General features: G+C 36.0%; 2 protein-coding genes across 3 annotated transcripts in view; one reads left to right on the top strand and one right to left on the bottom strand.

The window, feature by feature from the left end:
• The window catches only part of LOC141403881 (protein Lilipod-like), a 92925-nt gene that overhangs the window by 60539 nt on the left and 14635 nt on the right, over positions 1-17751 (bottom strand). The window lies entirely within an intron of this gene.
• On the top strand, positions 4003-16179 carry LOC141403893 (uncharacterized). The gene is made up of 2 exons (XM_073986969.1): positions 4003-5933; positions 13691-16179. The coding sequence occupies exon 2, from the start codon at positions 13693-13695 to the stop codon at positions 14626-14628; it is 936 nt and encodes a 311-aa protein (XP_073843070.1). The 5' UTR covers positions 4003-5933; positions 13691-13692; the 3' UTR covers positions 14629-16179.

Consider the following 17751-nt stretch of genomic DNA (forward strand, 5'->3'; position numbering starts at 1 on the left):
TGACATTTGTTGAACTCGGGCAGACACATGTATCCAGTAACCCTAGCTACAGGTGGACAAAAAAACATATTAAATGTTAAGTGAACGGAAGTAATGCTTCCTTGGTGGAGGCATGATGTTTGTTTCGGAAACAAAAATAACAAAAAAATATTTTAAACAAAGCCCTTCATGGCGGCGCCTAAATTTAGTGACGTATCAATAAAGCACTTTAAAAAAGTGGTATTTCTTTCTTATAATTAGTTAATTTCCTCGTAAATTACTAAAAGACTTCAAGCAGTTATCCATTATATCTCTCTAAATACGGTTCAAAATATTCTTTACCGGAACATTAAAACCATGTAAAACTCCAACGATCATAATGGCCCCTCGAACTGCCTTTAGTTCATTGAACCTCCCATGAATACCATAATTTTTTGTGTGGTTAAAAGTCAGTTCACGCATAAAATCTAAGAAAAAAATTAAAATATTTAAAAATAAATATCAACACACCAACGTCATACAAAAGTTATCTGTTTTTCTGCACTGCAGCAATATCGCATTCAAAGTGCATTCATTCAACACATGCGTTTCTTTTGCCATCAAATTTTTATGTTCGGTTTTTCTTCTTCTATTTTTGTCTTTGTAGGCCGACAGATAGGCGTTTCAATGCAATGACTTTTGGTAAAACCACCGAAACGAGCAAAGATTGGAGGCAAACATAAAAATGTCTGGAGTGGGCGAGCATTGAAACTGAACAAATACCATTATGCCAAGATTATTTATGACTTGTAAATAGGAAAAGTTAAAAATAGAGAAAAAAATTCATAAACTATGCAAAACATATTAAAAACTAAATTGATAATGCAGTTGGCAAAGATATTTTTGCGAATGAGTAGTTTGTGAAGAAACTTTTGTATATGATATAAACTATTGCAACAATGTATGAGGTGCAAAGCTATAACTGGTTTTAGGATGAATGTGTAAAATATCAGCTGAACGTGTGACTGACTCCCAAAACTATTCAAAATAGTGTTACGTTTCGGCGTGAAACTAACAGAGTACACCATCCCGAACGTAATTGAGCCAAAACAAGTAAAAAAAGTATCAGTCCGCTTTGCTGACAGTGATATACTCTCAGCCTGAGTCATATTAAAAAGAAGCAAACCCAGTATGGGTTGTTTTTCCAAAATGAATACTGCGAGAACTATCCTCCCAAATAAAGTTTAAAATACATCCGCGAAAATAGCTGGTGGACGTATGGGTTTTGCAGCTTTAGGGTATTTATTTCAGTCAATATAGGCTTACCCCAATAAAATTTATACTTTCGCATATTTGTGTTTATTTCAGCTTTAGTCCATATTTTGTTGTATTCAAGTATTTGAATAACAACAAAATGTTTTACAGTGGATATGAAATTGATTAGTTGCGGGCGGAGGGTAGGGAATACTATAGTTTCAGTTGTCACCAAACAACTTCATCAGTTCCCTTTTCCGCCGACTCTGTATCGATAAACAGGTCAATAAGCCCATCCAGCAAATTAAACAAAATTCTGCAGTCCAACAATAAAAAACGCCAACAACATTTATACTTTCGTATGTCAAAATGGACCTAGACATGTCCCTAAAGTGCTCAGTTTTGAAAATGTTGAAATTTTGGCTAGGAGGTACCCGAAGGAGTTGGACCAATATATTCCACATTCGTACTTGATTTAAATGCGAGAGAAACATGAACAAATGTGGACCAATGTCAATCACTCCTTCTATAGTTATCGTGCCCATCAGGCACTTTAGTTGGTCACCGTGGATTTTGTAGAGCTTTAAAAATTTAAAGCACGGACTTGCTCACTATAACCATAATATCGCTGTAAAAAGGACCACAAGAAGTTCTTTCGGTAAAAATTTGCAAACGATCCTTGAACAGCCCTAAAACTACACTTAAGTAAACAATTTTGAACTTTTATGAGGGAGTTACCCGAAGACATTTTCCAATATAGATCTTCGTGAAACTTGATGTACGTTTGTGCAAAGTTGCAGCCAAATCGGGTAATTAATCCGTAAGTTTTACCGTGCTCATCAGTCATTTGATTTAGTGCCGGCAGGGTTATTTATAGCTGTTAGGACATTATCTCAGAAAGTATGGACTTGCCCCCAGAAAAAAATTATACCATCGTGTAGGGGGCCGCAAGCACAATCTGATGCAACAAATTTCATGCCGATCTGACAAGAGTCCCTAAACTGAACTTGTGACAAACATTTTTAAAATTGTGTGGGTACTCGGAGGAGTGGACCGATATGGTCCATCTTTAAAATTAAACTAAATTTGGACAAAATATTACGAAGGACAAATTTTGGAACAAACATACGGACGCACTACAATCACCCCATACATAACTCGCATCACATCTTACATCTCTACCATACCATCGCCAAATCAATAACCGGATCACCTCTTTAAAAACACACATAGCCACATTCTTCATCTACAAGCAAATAACCCAATGTACACAACAACATCATCATCTCTACAATACACACAATTCAATAGTCAGGATGATCACAATGGACCTCAAGGTCTCCGAGTGGAGTTGCTGCCAGCACGGCAGCTACGCATCCTAAACCTAACCTACGGACATTACTGAATCGACTCCGAATTGCCTAAAACGGATTTCGTCCAAACAAACTTGGGGTCTAAAGATCACTCTTATGGCGCAGTCCCGAATATGGTAACGCTGCGAGCCAACTATGAATAACATTATCATAAAGCTCGGGTGGAAACGGTAATTATATAACAACAAATTAGCATTGAAGCAACAAATACCCGACAGGTAGCCCTAGACCTACAACACTCCACATCTAGACGGTATAGGAATCTATTCCTGATGCTCTCATATAAGTTCAATGACAATTGTAGTGTCCTTCAAGGTAAAATCTTCGCAATCAAATCGTTGCAGATTAAAAAAAACTAAAGGAAAAGTATTTCAAGTCTGCAGCAATTTTCGATTGCAAGAACGCCTTTAGGGGCCCTAAAATCAAACGTAATTTTAGGTTGGGTCCCGAGTCGCTCCAATATTTAAGGAAACGAGAAGGGGCGGTAGAAATGGCGCGTCGCGGTTCGGAGTCACATGATGTTATAATCGATAACTCGATCAAGCCGACTGCCTAACACCAAAAGACCGAAATTATTGGAGAACGTACGATCCAAAAAGAAAAGTCTAAAATTTATGGAAGGAGAAGAATTTACACCGCCACTGCAAAACATCTGAACATACCTATGTAAAATAATTATATGTGCAAACTAATATTATGATATTTATTGTCGAAAACAAAACATATTTCCAATATTTTTTTTCATTGCAGTTAGTGCTTACGATTGCTTTTAAAATATAAAAGAAAATTGCGTTCTTATTAATTTCATATTAAAGAAAAATAATTTATAAAAAAATTTTCATAGAAAATAATTATATGTGCAATAACAAAAATGTTTAAAAAATACATAATAATGAACGAAATTGTTGTACATTTAACATGATATTGTATTGCCCTTGTGGATTAGGACTTGTTGTAGCCTTCGTGTCATAGAACCGACTAAGTTTCTTAAGGTGTTAGTAGTGATATACTCCCAATCCGCCAATAATGCACATTTCAATTCTTTCAGCTTGGTGCAAACCTTTGACTTCACGAAAACTTTGGCGGATAGTATGCCCCGAAAGTCTTCAATGGGTTTGTGACCATGAGTTACAGCTGGCCACTCCAATAACGGTACATTTCGTGCCTTTAACATCTCTTTTGTAGGTCCTACAGGGGGATTCGGGGCATTATCCTGCTGAAAGTCCAATTATATCCGTACAGTTCTCCAGCAAGACCAATAAGTTGTTCTCTAACAACTAAATCTCTGCACCGCGGAAGATCAATGATTTGTTATAGTCCCTATTCACCAAATATTCAAACCGAATAGAGTTCCATATGAAACGCACAGACTAGAAAACCTCTTTATAAAGAAATGTAATATGGGTGTATGGTCAAGGACCATACCGGTCATAATTACTTTGGTCGAACCTGTTGTTTGTCAAATTTGTCATTTACTTTGGGCTAGCGGTTCGCAAATATACATATATATTTACATATTTATGCAACTGCTAGTCTATTCCCTTTGCTGCCTTCCAATAGCATTGGAAAACATAGTTATGCTTTAAAAGCGATCAAGGCAGCAAAGGGATTTCAGTTTCTCACCGGTATTACAAGCGCACGTTACTCTCACAGTGAGCACAAGTTACAATAACACAATTTGTTACAACATAAAATATTGTTAAAGAACAAAAGTGAACATAAACGAATCACAAGTACAAACTAGAAATTACACACAAAAAACAATCACATTTTGTTAAACACAAAACATAAAAGTTGTTAACCATCTTTGTACATATAACACATAATTGCATACAAGAACAAAAATCACAAAGTTTAAAATATTTTACTTAAAACCTAATTAAAATCACAACACATTTTGTACAGAACAGTTAAAAGTGAAAACTAGCCTAAATTGCACATTACTTAAACCTATTTAAAACCTAAACCTATGTAAAACTTAAATCTATCTAAAATCTAAACCTACCTAAAGAATCTAAAACTACTTAAAATCTAATATTGCACGAAATATATTGCATTCCCCACCAATTTGTATATAAAAAAGAACCTAACCTGAATTAAATATATTGCCCTATAAAATTTCACTAACTAAAACCTAATCTAAAACCAACACAAAATTGAATTGTACATACACATACAAACCACATTGAATTACAAATAAAACCACTCACTATACTTTGGACAAATATTAAAACGAAAAAACGAAAATCTTATCATTTGTTAAAAAAAGGGAAAATTAAAACATTAAAAAGGTTTGTAGAGAAACATTTGGTCCATACGAGCCAGATTTGTGTTTTTTAAAAATCATTTAAAAATTGCTTATAGTGCTGAAAAAAGAAAAAAAAAAATAAAAAAATTTCATTGTCAAAATAATTTAATAAAAGAGAATAAAAATTGAACTAAGCCCCTAGTGAACCGTTCAGTGAACACCGGCATATTGAACGCATAAAGAGAAATAAATAAAAACATCAAAACAATTAGTGACAGTGAAAATATAAATGAATTCAATTACGAAAAAATTAAAAGAAATATAAATAAAATTGGAAAAAATAGAACAGTGAGTGGCTAAAACAATAAAAACAACAAACAAAGCATAAGACAGTGAAAAAAGTGCAAAAATAATATATAACAACAACAAGTGCAAAAGTGGAATAATACAAGAAATAGAAATATTGGAAATATACAACAAAAACATACAGATAGATCGGTGAGAGAAAATTGGAAAAAGTGAGAACACGGAATACAAAAATAGTGGAAAAACACAAAAAAGTTAAAAAAAAAAAAATCTTCAAAAACAATAAATAAACTGTGCAAAATAAATATAACATAAAAGTGTAAAAATTAATGCCGGTTATGTACAACAACAACAACAACGAAACAGTGCATCAAAGACAGTGAATACAACAACAACATAAACAGTGACATTTAAATTTGTGGAAAGTAAATACATAAAGAGAGTGCAAAGTAAATACATTTACAGTGGAACCCACATACATTGAACCTTGATAAAACCGATAATTTTTATTTTACAAATAAAAAAGAAAAAATATATAGACAAAAGTACAATTTTTATAAAAACAAGTGAAATTTTAATAATTTTTTATCAACAAATTACCAACCAAACAACACAAAAATCAACAAATAATACGGTACGGGTCGCAAAAAACAAATTCTAAAAATCACAATCCAACAATCAGCAACAAAAAGGAGAACAGGAACACGTCAAGAAGAAGCAAAGCAGCCAAGAGAGTGGTAACAAATCACACACAAATACACATACACATTTTTGTCCACTAAAAAGGAAACAAAGTGAGTACCCATGAAATTTTTGTTGTTGGCGTGATTCAAAGGATACAGGGTGCGGCAAAATACGGCACCGACTCTGTATTACCCTTGATGACGCGTCCCAGTATTGGATAATTTGACGCTAGAGACACAAAAATACCCAATCTCTGGATAAAGGACTGACGTTGACCCATTAACGATTACGAGGGAATACACATACACGTCCGCACAAACACATACGAAACTTGCTCTCTTTTTACTTGTTTCACATACAATTGTTTGGAATTTTGGAAACCTTTTTTTTTGGATAAGCCTACACATACACGTACAAATCTAGACCTTTTCGCTCTCTTCTCGTAAAATTGTGGAGTTTTTACTAAATATTGGAAGAAAAGAGAAATTTTATTGGAAACGTTTTGGAATTTTGAGAAGTTAGCATCCAAAGCTTGGAAATTAGAGCTAAAATCCCGAGAAATATTACACATACAATCGCATAACCTAGAAATCTTGCTCACACATACATTGGAAATTGGGAATTTGGTGTTAAAATCTTGGCAAAATAGACACACATACATACAAAACGTGAAACATTTATAAAAAAAGGTTGGAAATTTAGAAAATTGTTGGAAATTTTGCTCTATTTGTGGAAAGTTGGAACATTTTAACACTTTTTCTCTCTCGTACTCTCTTGTGTCCGTCCGAATACAGTGGGAACTGTGGAATCTGACCCGCCTTTTTGAACGCTTTAAATGAAAGCATAACCTGTTAGCCATTTTGAAAACAATACAAACTCACAGTTTTTGGAAATTTTACATAACTATGGAAAGTTGCCATCTCATTTTGAGGAATTTTTTACATTACATACACAAACAAGTTTTTATATGAAAATTTTGGCGCAATCTTTGGCATCATAGTGTTGCAAAGACATATTTTTTCTCACTCTCTTTTGAAAAATTTTACAAAAATTACATACACCAATACATAAGCGTACATCTGAAACTTATGGCGCATTTTTTGGCGGCATAATTTCACAAATTCATAACCTCATAAAAACATGCAAGCTTTTTGGGAATATTGAACTCCTTGTTTTTAACTCTTGCAATCCCAATACTGGGAATACTCTCAAAAATTCATAACCAAACTAAATTTTTGCAATTTGGCGCGGATTTGCGGCGTCATATTGATGACACAACAACATTTAGAGGAATTTACATAAAAATAACCCATCTTTTGTTGGAAGAATTACAATAACTTACAATACAAACCTAATATAAACAACTATTTGGAAATTCAAGCGCAGATTTTGGCGTCACTTATACAAAACAACATAACCTTACTAAACATATATTTTTTTGCGGATTTTGTTTACACATAACCCTATAGGGAAAATACTTTACATAATCGCCATATTACATTACCCTATATACAAATTCCGATAACCGTTGGAGAAGCGTGGCGTCATTGTCATACACAACCGAGTAAATACAATCCGTTTGGTGGACAAGCGTGAACACACTTGGAGGTTAGATAACCTCACTTTATAAACTCAACATTTATGAATATTTCATCCTTTATTATATTTACCAATTGATAAAACATTTACTTTGCTCAAAAGCATTTACTTTTGTTTTATGAAACATTTTTGTTTGAAACTCTGAACATTTACTTCCCCAAACATTTTCACCTGTGGAACAGTTTGCTGGGACTTGTTGAGTACATGTATTGTCTCAACAAAAAACTTTAAAACTTTGGAAAAATCTAATTTTGGATATTACACTGGCTAAAATTAAATAAAATCCTCCTGTAAGCGGAATATTAAGTGATTTTATAAAATTTTGATAAATTGTGCTGCTAAAATTGACACGTGGCTGAACCCATGAAGTGACAACCCAACACACATTTTTGGAACAATCTTTTGTGGATAAAATTTATTTAAAATTTTTGATTTTTTTGCTCATTTGCGCATCTTATCGTGTTGTGGACAATCAAACGTTGCCTTTTTTCGTATTTTGCACATTTCTGACTCAATTTGGAAAAATTTACTCAACTTTTTTTGGAACAATTGCATACAATTCTATTGCTTTTCTCGCCTCTATTTTTTTATGCTCGTTTTGGAAGAATTTTTCTTGTCGAAGTTAAATTTTTTGGCGATTTTAAGAGATATTTGATTACAAATATTTCTTTTTCTCTCACAAAAACCTCGATAGTGATTTTAAAACCATTTAAGATCATTTTGACTCCCCAAATTATTCGTCGTTGATTTTATAATTTGGAAAATAACATCCGAAATTTTGAAAAATCAAAAATTTTTTGGATTTGTTGTAAAACCAAAAGGAACAAATTTGTCCTCGTCATTGGGCGACTTTGTCAAATTCTTGCTAAGCAAAAATCTGTTTGAAAGTTAGACCCTTCACTTACCAAAATGGACAAATCTTTATGCGAAAAGTTTGCGAATTGCGTGAATGATCTTAGTGATTACACGTCAATTTTAGCAATCGCTAACCAAATAGACGACATACATTCACTGGAGTCATCACGAGTGAAACTGGATGCGGTGTTCGATCAAGTCAAACGAGCTTATGAGGAGTGTCGAGACTATGTTCCTGAAGCCGAGGAAAAACCGATCGATAAAAATAAATTAAGGAAACATTATTTGGAAGCTATAGACGTCTACAAAAAGGCGATTGGTGCACTAAACGGACAAATACAAACGGTTAAACTGAATGAGAAGGAAGAAAAGGCCAAACGAGAATCCCAAATGGAACAAAAAGCCAGCGCAGAACCCGATTTCACCCCGATTTCGAGATTGCCGCCATGTGATACGGAGTCTTTCAAAGGAGGATACGCGGCCTGGCCAACCTTCAGAGATTTATTCACAGCCATATACATAAAGAGCTCCAAAATGAGTAACGTGGAAAAGCTTTTTCATCTCATGCAGAAAACAACAGGCGAAGCTCAGGAAATTATAAGCCACGTGCCTTTAACAAATGACGGGTTTGAGGTAGCCTGGAAACTTTTGATAGACCGATATGAGAACAGGAGGATGCAGGTAAACGAGCAACTCAAAATACTTTTCAATCTCCCAAACGTCACCACTGATTCAAGTTTCACAATACAAAAGTTGCAGAGAACAGTAAATACTTGCGTTCAGACATTGGAAACACTCAAAATTCCAGTTTCTGGATGGGATCCAATTCTAATTTATCTGTGTTCCAGCAAATTACCCAGATCCTTTTTGGAGGAATTTGAAAATTCGCTGGAGGATTGCAAAACTTTGCCATCATGGGAAGATTTCAATAAATATCTTACTCATAAATTCAAAACCATGGAGTCGGTGGGAAATATTAAGCCGAACTTTTCAAAATATAGTCAACCTAAAGTGGAGCAAAATAAAAGGATGAGATACACCAACAGTTTTCAAACAAGTACATTTCAGAAACCTCAAAATCAGAGTGTAATGGGAAAAAATAAAGCCAATTTCTCTCAACAACCCAAACAACAATATCAAAATACTTGCCAACTTTGCAAGGCAAATCATTTTATTCGAGATTGCGCACAATTTTTGGAAAAAAATGTGAATGACAGAATTCACGTCGTCAAAAATTCTCACTTATGCTATAATTGTCTATCTTCCAATCACGGAGTTAAAGAATGCAAGAGTCGTTTTGGCTGTAGGAATTGCAGTCAACGACATCATACCATGCTTCACAAAGGTACGGAGAACCGAACCGCAATACAAACCCTAGAACGAGATGGAGAACGCCCTAGTACAAGTACTTCAACTCTAACTACATTCATACAGTCCACTTCGAATGAAAAACCACTAAATACAACTACTTTGACTCTCCAGGATAATGGAAACAACAAACAAAGTTCTGGAGAAACCTTGCTTTTTACGGCTCTTGTGCGAATTGAAGCAAATGGCCAATTTTATGACGCCAGAGCAATAATTGACTCTGGGTCTCAGTCTACATTTATTACAGAAAAGCTCAAAAATCGATTAAGTTTGCCAACAAGAAAGAACCTTGTACACGTCTCAGGCATAAATCAACTTGTTGCAGAAACATCAAATAGATCTTGCGTTTTTACTTTACGATCACGAGTCGAACCCAGCTTTAAATTGGAAGTTTGGGCACCCGTGTTAAAATCGTTACCATCTAATTTGCCGCCATATACTTTGGATAAGACTCAACTAAGAGATGCCACGAATATGGAGTTAGCAGATCCTAAATTCTATATCAGCCAACCAGTCGATCTGTTAATTGGAATGGATATAGGACCACTTATCTTTACAATTGGAGCTCCGATGAAATCAATTGGTACTCTATTAGCCCAAAAAACAGTTTTTGGATGGATTATTGGCGGACCATTGCTAGATGAATCACAGAAACAACGACAAATTACACTTTGCAATACAGTTTCCTTAGAGAAAATATTGACACGTTTTTGGGAGGTGGAAGAAACCCCAAAACAGGTTTTGAGGTCAGAGGATGATGTCTTTTGCGAACAAAATTACATGGAAACCACTCGAAGAAATCCAGAGGGTCGATACATAGTTACCCTCCCTTTTAAAAAATACGAGGAGCTCGGAGAATCGAGGAATATAGCACTGGCGCAATTCTATAGGATGGAAAGAAAACTAATGAAAACTCCTGACATTAAGGAACTTTATGATAAAACTATCCTGGAATATCTTGAGCTAGGACACATGCGAAAGATTTCTGCACAGGACATTAGCAAAGCTCCGAACTATTACCTACCTCATCATGCGGTTATCAGACCCGATAAGATCACATCAAAACTTAGAGTTGTTTTCAATGCTTCGAGTCCAACATCAAACAAGAAGAGCCTGAATGATAACTTATTTGCTGGACCAATCTTACAACAGGATATTGTGTTACAAGTACTGAAATGGAGATTCTTCAGATATGTCTTTAATGCCGATGTGACAAAAATGTACCGGCAAATATTATTGAACCCCAAGCAAACCCAATTCCAAAGGATTCTATTTAGAAAATCTCTCAATGATCCTGTGGAAGACTACGAATTACTTACGGTCACTTTTGGAGTGAATTGCGCACCCTTTCTAGCTCTGCGAACTCTAATACAACTAGCGGAAGACATAAAGGATACTTACCCTCTAGCATCAAAAATAATATTGGAAAATTTATATGTCGATGATGTGTTAGCCGGAGGGCACACATTACAAGATACAATCAATTCTCGGAAAGAACTCATTTCTGCGATGGAATCTGCAGGATTCGAGCTAATGAAATGGACATCAAATGATCCACAGATTATTAATGATTTACCAGCGGAAAAATTACTTCCTGTAAACTTACTTGATATTTCCGAGGATGCATCTACAAAAACCTTAGGGATACGTTGGAATATCTCAGGAGATTTCTTCACATTCAACCCTCCCGACATGGAAAATAAAGATTCTTATACAAAGAGAGAAGTACTTTCAACGATCGCGAAATTATTCGATCCATGTGGTTGGCTCGCACCTATTGTAGTGGTAGCGAAGTTAGTCATGCAACAAGTATGGCTAGATAAGATAACCTGGGATGATATTCTGAAACCCCTTACAATGCTAAATTGGAAAAACTTCGTCAAAAATAGTTGCGAGATAGAACACTTGAAAATACCAAGATGGATTCATTTCTCACCAGACACAAACATCGAGATACATGGATTTTGCGACGCCTCAGAGAGTGCATACGCAGCCGCCTTGTACATAAGAATTGAAAAATCGAATAACGAAATTGAAACTTTTTTGCTAACGGCCAAAACTAGAGTTGCGCCTATCAAAAAGATCTCTCTTCCACGGCTGGAATTATGCGGAGCCGTTTTACTGTCGAAGTTGACGCATACGATCTTAAAAAATCTTCAAATCTCAAACTTTTCATTACACTATTGGACTGACTCTACAATAGTCCTTGCCTGGCTCAAGAAACCGCCGTGCCATTGGTCAACTTTCGTCGGAAATAGAATATCAGAGATTTTAGACAATGTGGGGAACGAAAATTGGCATCATATTGACTCAGAGGATAACCCAGCAGACATTGCTAGTCGCGGTTGCTCGCCTAATGAACTAAATAGTCATCAGTTATGGTGGCATGGCCCACATTGGTTAAAATTACAGAAATCCAGTTGGCCATTAAAGGAAGTTAATGAAGAAACTAATCTAGAAGCGAAAACTGTAAAAGTTCTGGCGATTAATATCGATGAAGATCCCTTGCAGAATTTTTCCTCTCTATCAAAACTTTATCGAACATATGCTTATGCTTTGAGATTTTGGCGGAATACCGGTGAAAGTAGACGGCATCTTCGAGTTTCATCGATGGAGCTTACAGCAGAGGAAATTCAAAACGGAAAACGAGCCGCCATTATACGAACCCAGAAATTCTACTTTCCCGATGAGTACGATGTTTTACAAAAGCGCTCACGAATATCATCAAGCAGTTCTTTGCTAACCTTGAACCCGTTTCTAGACGCAAAAGGCATTATGCGTGCAAATGGTAGGCTCGTACAATCGCCGGCTCTCACCTACAATGAGCGGCATCCTATTATTCTTCCGTACAATGCGAAGTTGACACATTTGCTTGTTGAATTTTCACACAAGGTAACGTTACACGGTGGGAACCAGTTATTAACACGTATTTTGAGATCTGAATTCTGGATATTCAGACTGAAGCCGTTGATAAAAAAGGTTATCAACAACTGCAAACCATGTGTATTATACAAAAATCATGCTCAAAAGCAAATTATGGCATCTCTGCCCCCCGAAAGGACGTTATTGTCGCGCCCATTCAACACAACAGGGGTCGATTTCGCGGGCCCATTCAACATCAAAAACTTCACTGGTAGAGCTTGTTTGATCACCAAAGGCTACGTCTGTGTTTTTGTCTGTTTCGCGACAAAAGCTATGCACCTCGAAGCCACCAGCGATTTATCAACTCAGTCATTCCTAGCAGCATTTTCGAGATTTATTGGTCGGCGCGGCTGCCCATCATGTATTTACTCAGACAATGGTACGAATTTTGTGGGAGCTGCGGAAATTTTGAAAAAGGAAAGACTCGCTTTTTTCAAGACTCTACAGAACTCTGTTATTCATCAGAACATACAACAAAATCTTAATTGGAAATTCATTCCTCCTGGAGCTCCCCATATGGGCGGTCTTTGGGAGGCAGGTGTCAAATCCTTTAAAACCCATTTGCGTAAATCAATTCCGAAAATGAACTTTACATTTGAGGAACTTTCTACTATTTTAATACGGATTGAAGCATGTCTGAATTCTAGACCCCTCAGTTCTGCTAGCGAAGATCCAAACGATCTATCCCCACTAACACCCGGTCACTTTTTGATTGGCACGCCAATTCTTGCTCCACCCGAACCTGATTTCTCAGATTGCGACATAAACTTAGCAAATAGATGGAAAAGGCTCAAGATTATTTCCCACAATTTTTGTCAGAGATGGAAATTAGAGTACTTGAGGGAATTACACCGTAGAACTAAATGGAAATATCAGCAAGATAACTTAAAAGAGGGGGATTTAATAGTCATTAAAGACGACAGACTGGCTCCCAATGAGTGGAAAATGGGAAGAGTCGACAAAACATATCACGGGGTAGACACCAATGTCAGAGTTGTAGATATACGTACTAGTGGAGGAATAGTAACTCGACCCATAACGAAAGTCGTCAAATTATTTACCGACTGACTAGTCGGACCCCCTACTTGTAAAAATCTTGGTACTCGCCTCTCCCTCTTTTCAGATATGGCAGCCTATTTGCAGGATCGCAACATGCCAGCAGCCAATGGTGCACCAGTACAAGCCCGAAGACCCCGATCCCGTTCACCTGGAAGCCAGCGACAACAGCATCACCAGCAACCAGACAGAAGCCGTTCATCCCAGCGCCGTCGCCAGCAAGATGCCCGCCGTGATCGCCCCAGCTTCTGGCAGCGTGCGTGTGGTCTGTGTCAGGATGACCACGCGCTAAGTACGTGTCGCCGCTTCCTAGATATGTCACCCCATCAAAGATACGAGACAGTAGAGAGGCGAAGCTACTGTCGTAACTGTCTGGCTAGAAGCCACCTTGCACCCGACTGTACATCATTGACGAGCTGCCATAAATGCGACAACCGCCACCACACCCTTTTACATGGGGCTCCCCAAATTCAAGAGCCTCAACCGATGATTCCCGATGTAGTTGTGAGGTTCACTTGGGACCTTGTCTTTGTGCCAACAGCGATGGTACGTGTGGTGGCGGAAGAAATTGAGACGTACGCGACAATTCGAGCGCTCGTTCTTCAAGGGGCAGCAATGTCCAGGATTTCTTACTCATCCTTCAGGCGCCTGGGTTTGCGTTCATTCCTGCACAAAAGCAGAAGATTTACGACATTTAAAATCATGAGTCGCAACACCAATGATACGTGGGCATTGAAGATAAACGCCCTAATTACGAATGAGCTCCCATACCGGCCATATAGCGACCCAATTATCGAGGACCCTACAGTCGACTTCCCCGCAAACCGTCTGGCCGATGTTGATCCCAGAGGTAACCTCCCAATTGAACTGGAACTAGGCGGTGACACGTACTCGGCGATAAGCAGAGAAGGCCGAATGTTTACTGGGCTGGGCGATGTTTACGGCTACGAGACGGCGTTGGGCTTCGTCATCAGCGGTCCAATTAAAAACATGGAGAGAAGCTGAGCTAAAGGGAAGCGGAGTTTATCACTGTGTCACTGTGAGGGGGAGCATGTATGGTCAAGGACCATACCGGTCATAATTACTTTGGTCGAACCTGTTGTTTGTCAAATTTGTCATTTACTTTGGGCTAGCGGTTCGCAAATATACATATATATTTACATATTTATGCAACTGCTAGTCTATTCCCTTTGCTGCCTTCCAATAGCATTGGAAAACATAGTTATGCTTTAAAAGCGATCAAGGCAGCAAAGGGATTTCAGTTTCTCACCGGTATTACAAGCGCACGTTACTCTCACAGTGAGCACAAGTTACAATAACACAATTTGTTACAACATAAAATATTGTTAAAGAACAAAAGTGAACATAAACGAATCACAAGTACAAACTAGAAATTACACACAAAAAACAATCACATTTTGTTAAACACAAAACATAAAAGTTGTTAACCATCTTTGTACATATAACACATAATTGCATACAAGAACAAAAATCACAAAGTTTAAAATATTTTACTTAAAACCTAATTAAAATCACAACACATTTTGTACAGAACAGTTAAAAGTGAAAACTAGCCTAAATTGCACATTACTTAAACCTATTTAAAACCTAAACCTATGTAAAACTTAAATCTATCTAAAATCTAAACCTACCTAAAGAATCTAAAACTACTTAAAATCTAATATTGCACGAAATATATTGCATTCCCCACCAATTTGTATATAAAAAAGAACCTAACCTGAATTAAATATATTGCCCTATAAAATTTCACTAACTAAAACCTAATCTAAAACCAACACAAAATTGAATTGTACATACACATACAAACCACATTGAATTACAAATAAAACCACTCACTATACTTTGGACAAATATTAAAACGAAAAAACGAAAATCTTATCATTTGTTAAAAAAAGGGAAAATTAAAACATTAAAAAGGTTTGTAGAGAAACAATGGGACCACAGCCTCCGTATAGAGTTAAGATCCAATTTGTGTACTTTATACTCTGTACGTTATAGTATATAAACTTATATAAGTTTTTCAATATAGATCCACGTTTTGGCGTGGTCCATCATTAGGGTGTCCCAAGAAGCAATGTAAATTTTTAATGTAAATATCCCCCCAAAAGACCAAGTTAAACTTGGTTCAAAACGCACATGGAAGCAAAAAGACCGGATACCTTAGTAACTAAATAATTTGGAGAGAAAACATTTGTTAGGGAAACGGAAACCAAACAGCTGTCAATGTATCAAGTAAATAAAAAATATTGTAAATAATACATGAAAGCTTTTAAGATTTCAAACAGACACACACTGGTTGGACAAACAAACCCCTCGAATTTGAAAAGTAGTGCGTTATTGTTCTGAATTAAAAATTTAAATATTTATCAATACGAATTTATTTGATTTGGAAGACACAAGAATACCACATGCCACCAAATGATTGTTTATTCTTTTTTCCTTTTCAATATTTTGTTATGAATATTTATAATTGAAAATCCATATGTCTCAAAAAAACAAACAGAAACAAATAAATCTGTATGAAAACAAAATAAACATTAATGGTTTTTAATATGTATGTTTATATATGTATGTACACATTTTTCATTGTGCGTAGAATCCAAACTTTGCAAAGGTCTGACAAATTATAGGCAAGAATCGGTCTATACTCGTTGTTTTTTTAATAGCTTCTAACTTTCCATTCGTTTTGATCGCATAAATCAGTCAGTAGATACACTTCATTGTTGGTGTTTTTTTTAACATTATCTCATCTTTTGTTGATAAATATCGTAAAGATGGTATTATTTATATGTCAACGTCAGAGAATCGACATAATTCTTTGTGGCGTTTGTTATTTGCACCATAAAAATATAATTCAGAAAATTTTATCACGGAAAAACAAAATATTTTATTTCTACGGGGTAAACCAAAATAAACCTAAAATGCAACTTCGTTAGCCTAAACTTCTTTAAAAAGAATGGCAAAATGTTTAATAAAAACAAGTGAGCAAAGGCAATGGAAAAATTCGAATTACAAATGAAATAATTCGAATTACAAATGAAAAAAATCAAATTACAAATGAAATAATTCGAATTTCAAATGGAATTCTCAAATTACAAATGAAATAATTCTAAATTCAATTGGAATTCTCAAAGTACAAGTAAAATGTTTCGAATTTTAAACGAAATAATGAAATTACAACTGAAATTCTTCGAATTACATATGAAAATGGTGGAGTTTAATTAACAAGCCCTCCTCTTGGAAACTGTCCAACAGAAGTCGACGTATCCGCCATGGAAATAAAATTCCACAAATTGGAAATTGGGATATCTGAGCGTTTTTTTTTCTACATCTCAAGTATTTGACCAATTTTGGTAACGCAATTGGGACCAATTTAAAGCTCAGAATGAAGAAAGATTTTGCATCATTATGAAGGTGATATTTTCTTCTTCCATTGGGGTGCTTTTCTTTTGGAATACCTTACTAGAAGCGGAAATATTTGCATAAGAATAAAACTTTTAATTTTCTCCACATAAGTTTTTTTCCCTTTCCGAACCCTGAATATTTTGATATATAAAGGTATAAGTCTACAAGCCAAAACCAACTTATAATACCCTCCTCACATAGTGGTGTAGGGTATAATCATCAGGAAGCCACTTTCTGTATTATTGAATACCACAAGCCATTTTCATGTCAAGTATTTATTTCATTTAATATCAACTTTTTTGTCACACCCTATATAACGCATCAAAACATTTTTTGCTACTTGTCAAAAACAAACAAAAAGACAAACATTCTATGAGTCGTGTTTCTGTCTGGCCATTAGATGTCAAATTTATGTTCAGTTGAATCACAGAAAGAAAAAACAAGTGGGAAAAGCGTTAAGTTTGGTCGGGCCGAACTTTTTATACCCTCCACCACAAATTTCAGCCATTTCGGTGGATTAATGTGGCCACAACCTTCAAAATACCGAAAATCGGAAGTTACCGTTCTATGGGGGCTATATGATGGCGCGGACCTATACCTACAAATTTCAGAGGGGGAAGTTTTATACCCCCAACGAAGACTAAATACCAAATTTCAGCCATCTCGGTGTGATAATGAGGCCAAAACCTTCAAAATACCGAA

The sequence above is a fragment of the Musca autumnalis genome, unplaced genomic scaffold (assembly GCF_047663935.1).
Source record: "Musca autumnalis isolate F117 unplaced genomic scaffold, ASM4766393v1 scaffold_1, whole genome shotgun sequence".
Lineage (NCBI taxonomy): Eukaryota > Metazoa > Arthropoda > Insecta > Diptera > Muscidae > Musca > Musca autumnalis.

Bases quoted from the DNA above. Each gene is read 5' to 3' on its own strand.
- LOC141403893 (XM_073986969.1), top strand. From the start codon at position 13,693: ATGGCAGCCTATTTGCAGGATCGCAACATGCCAGCAGCCAATGGTGCA.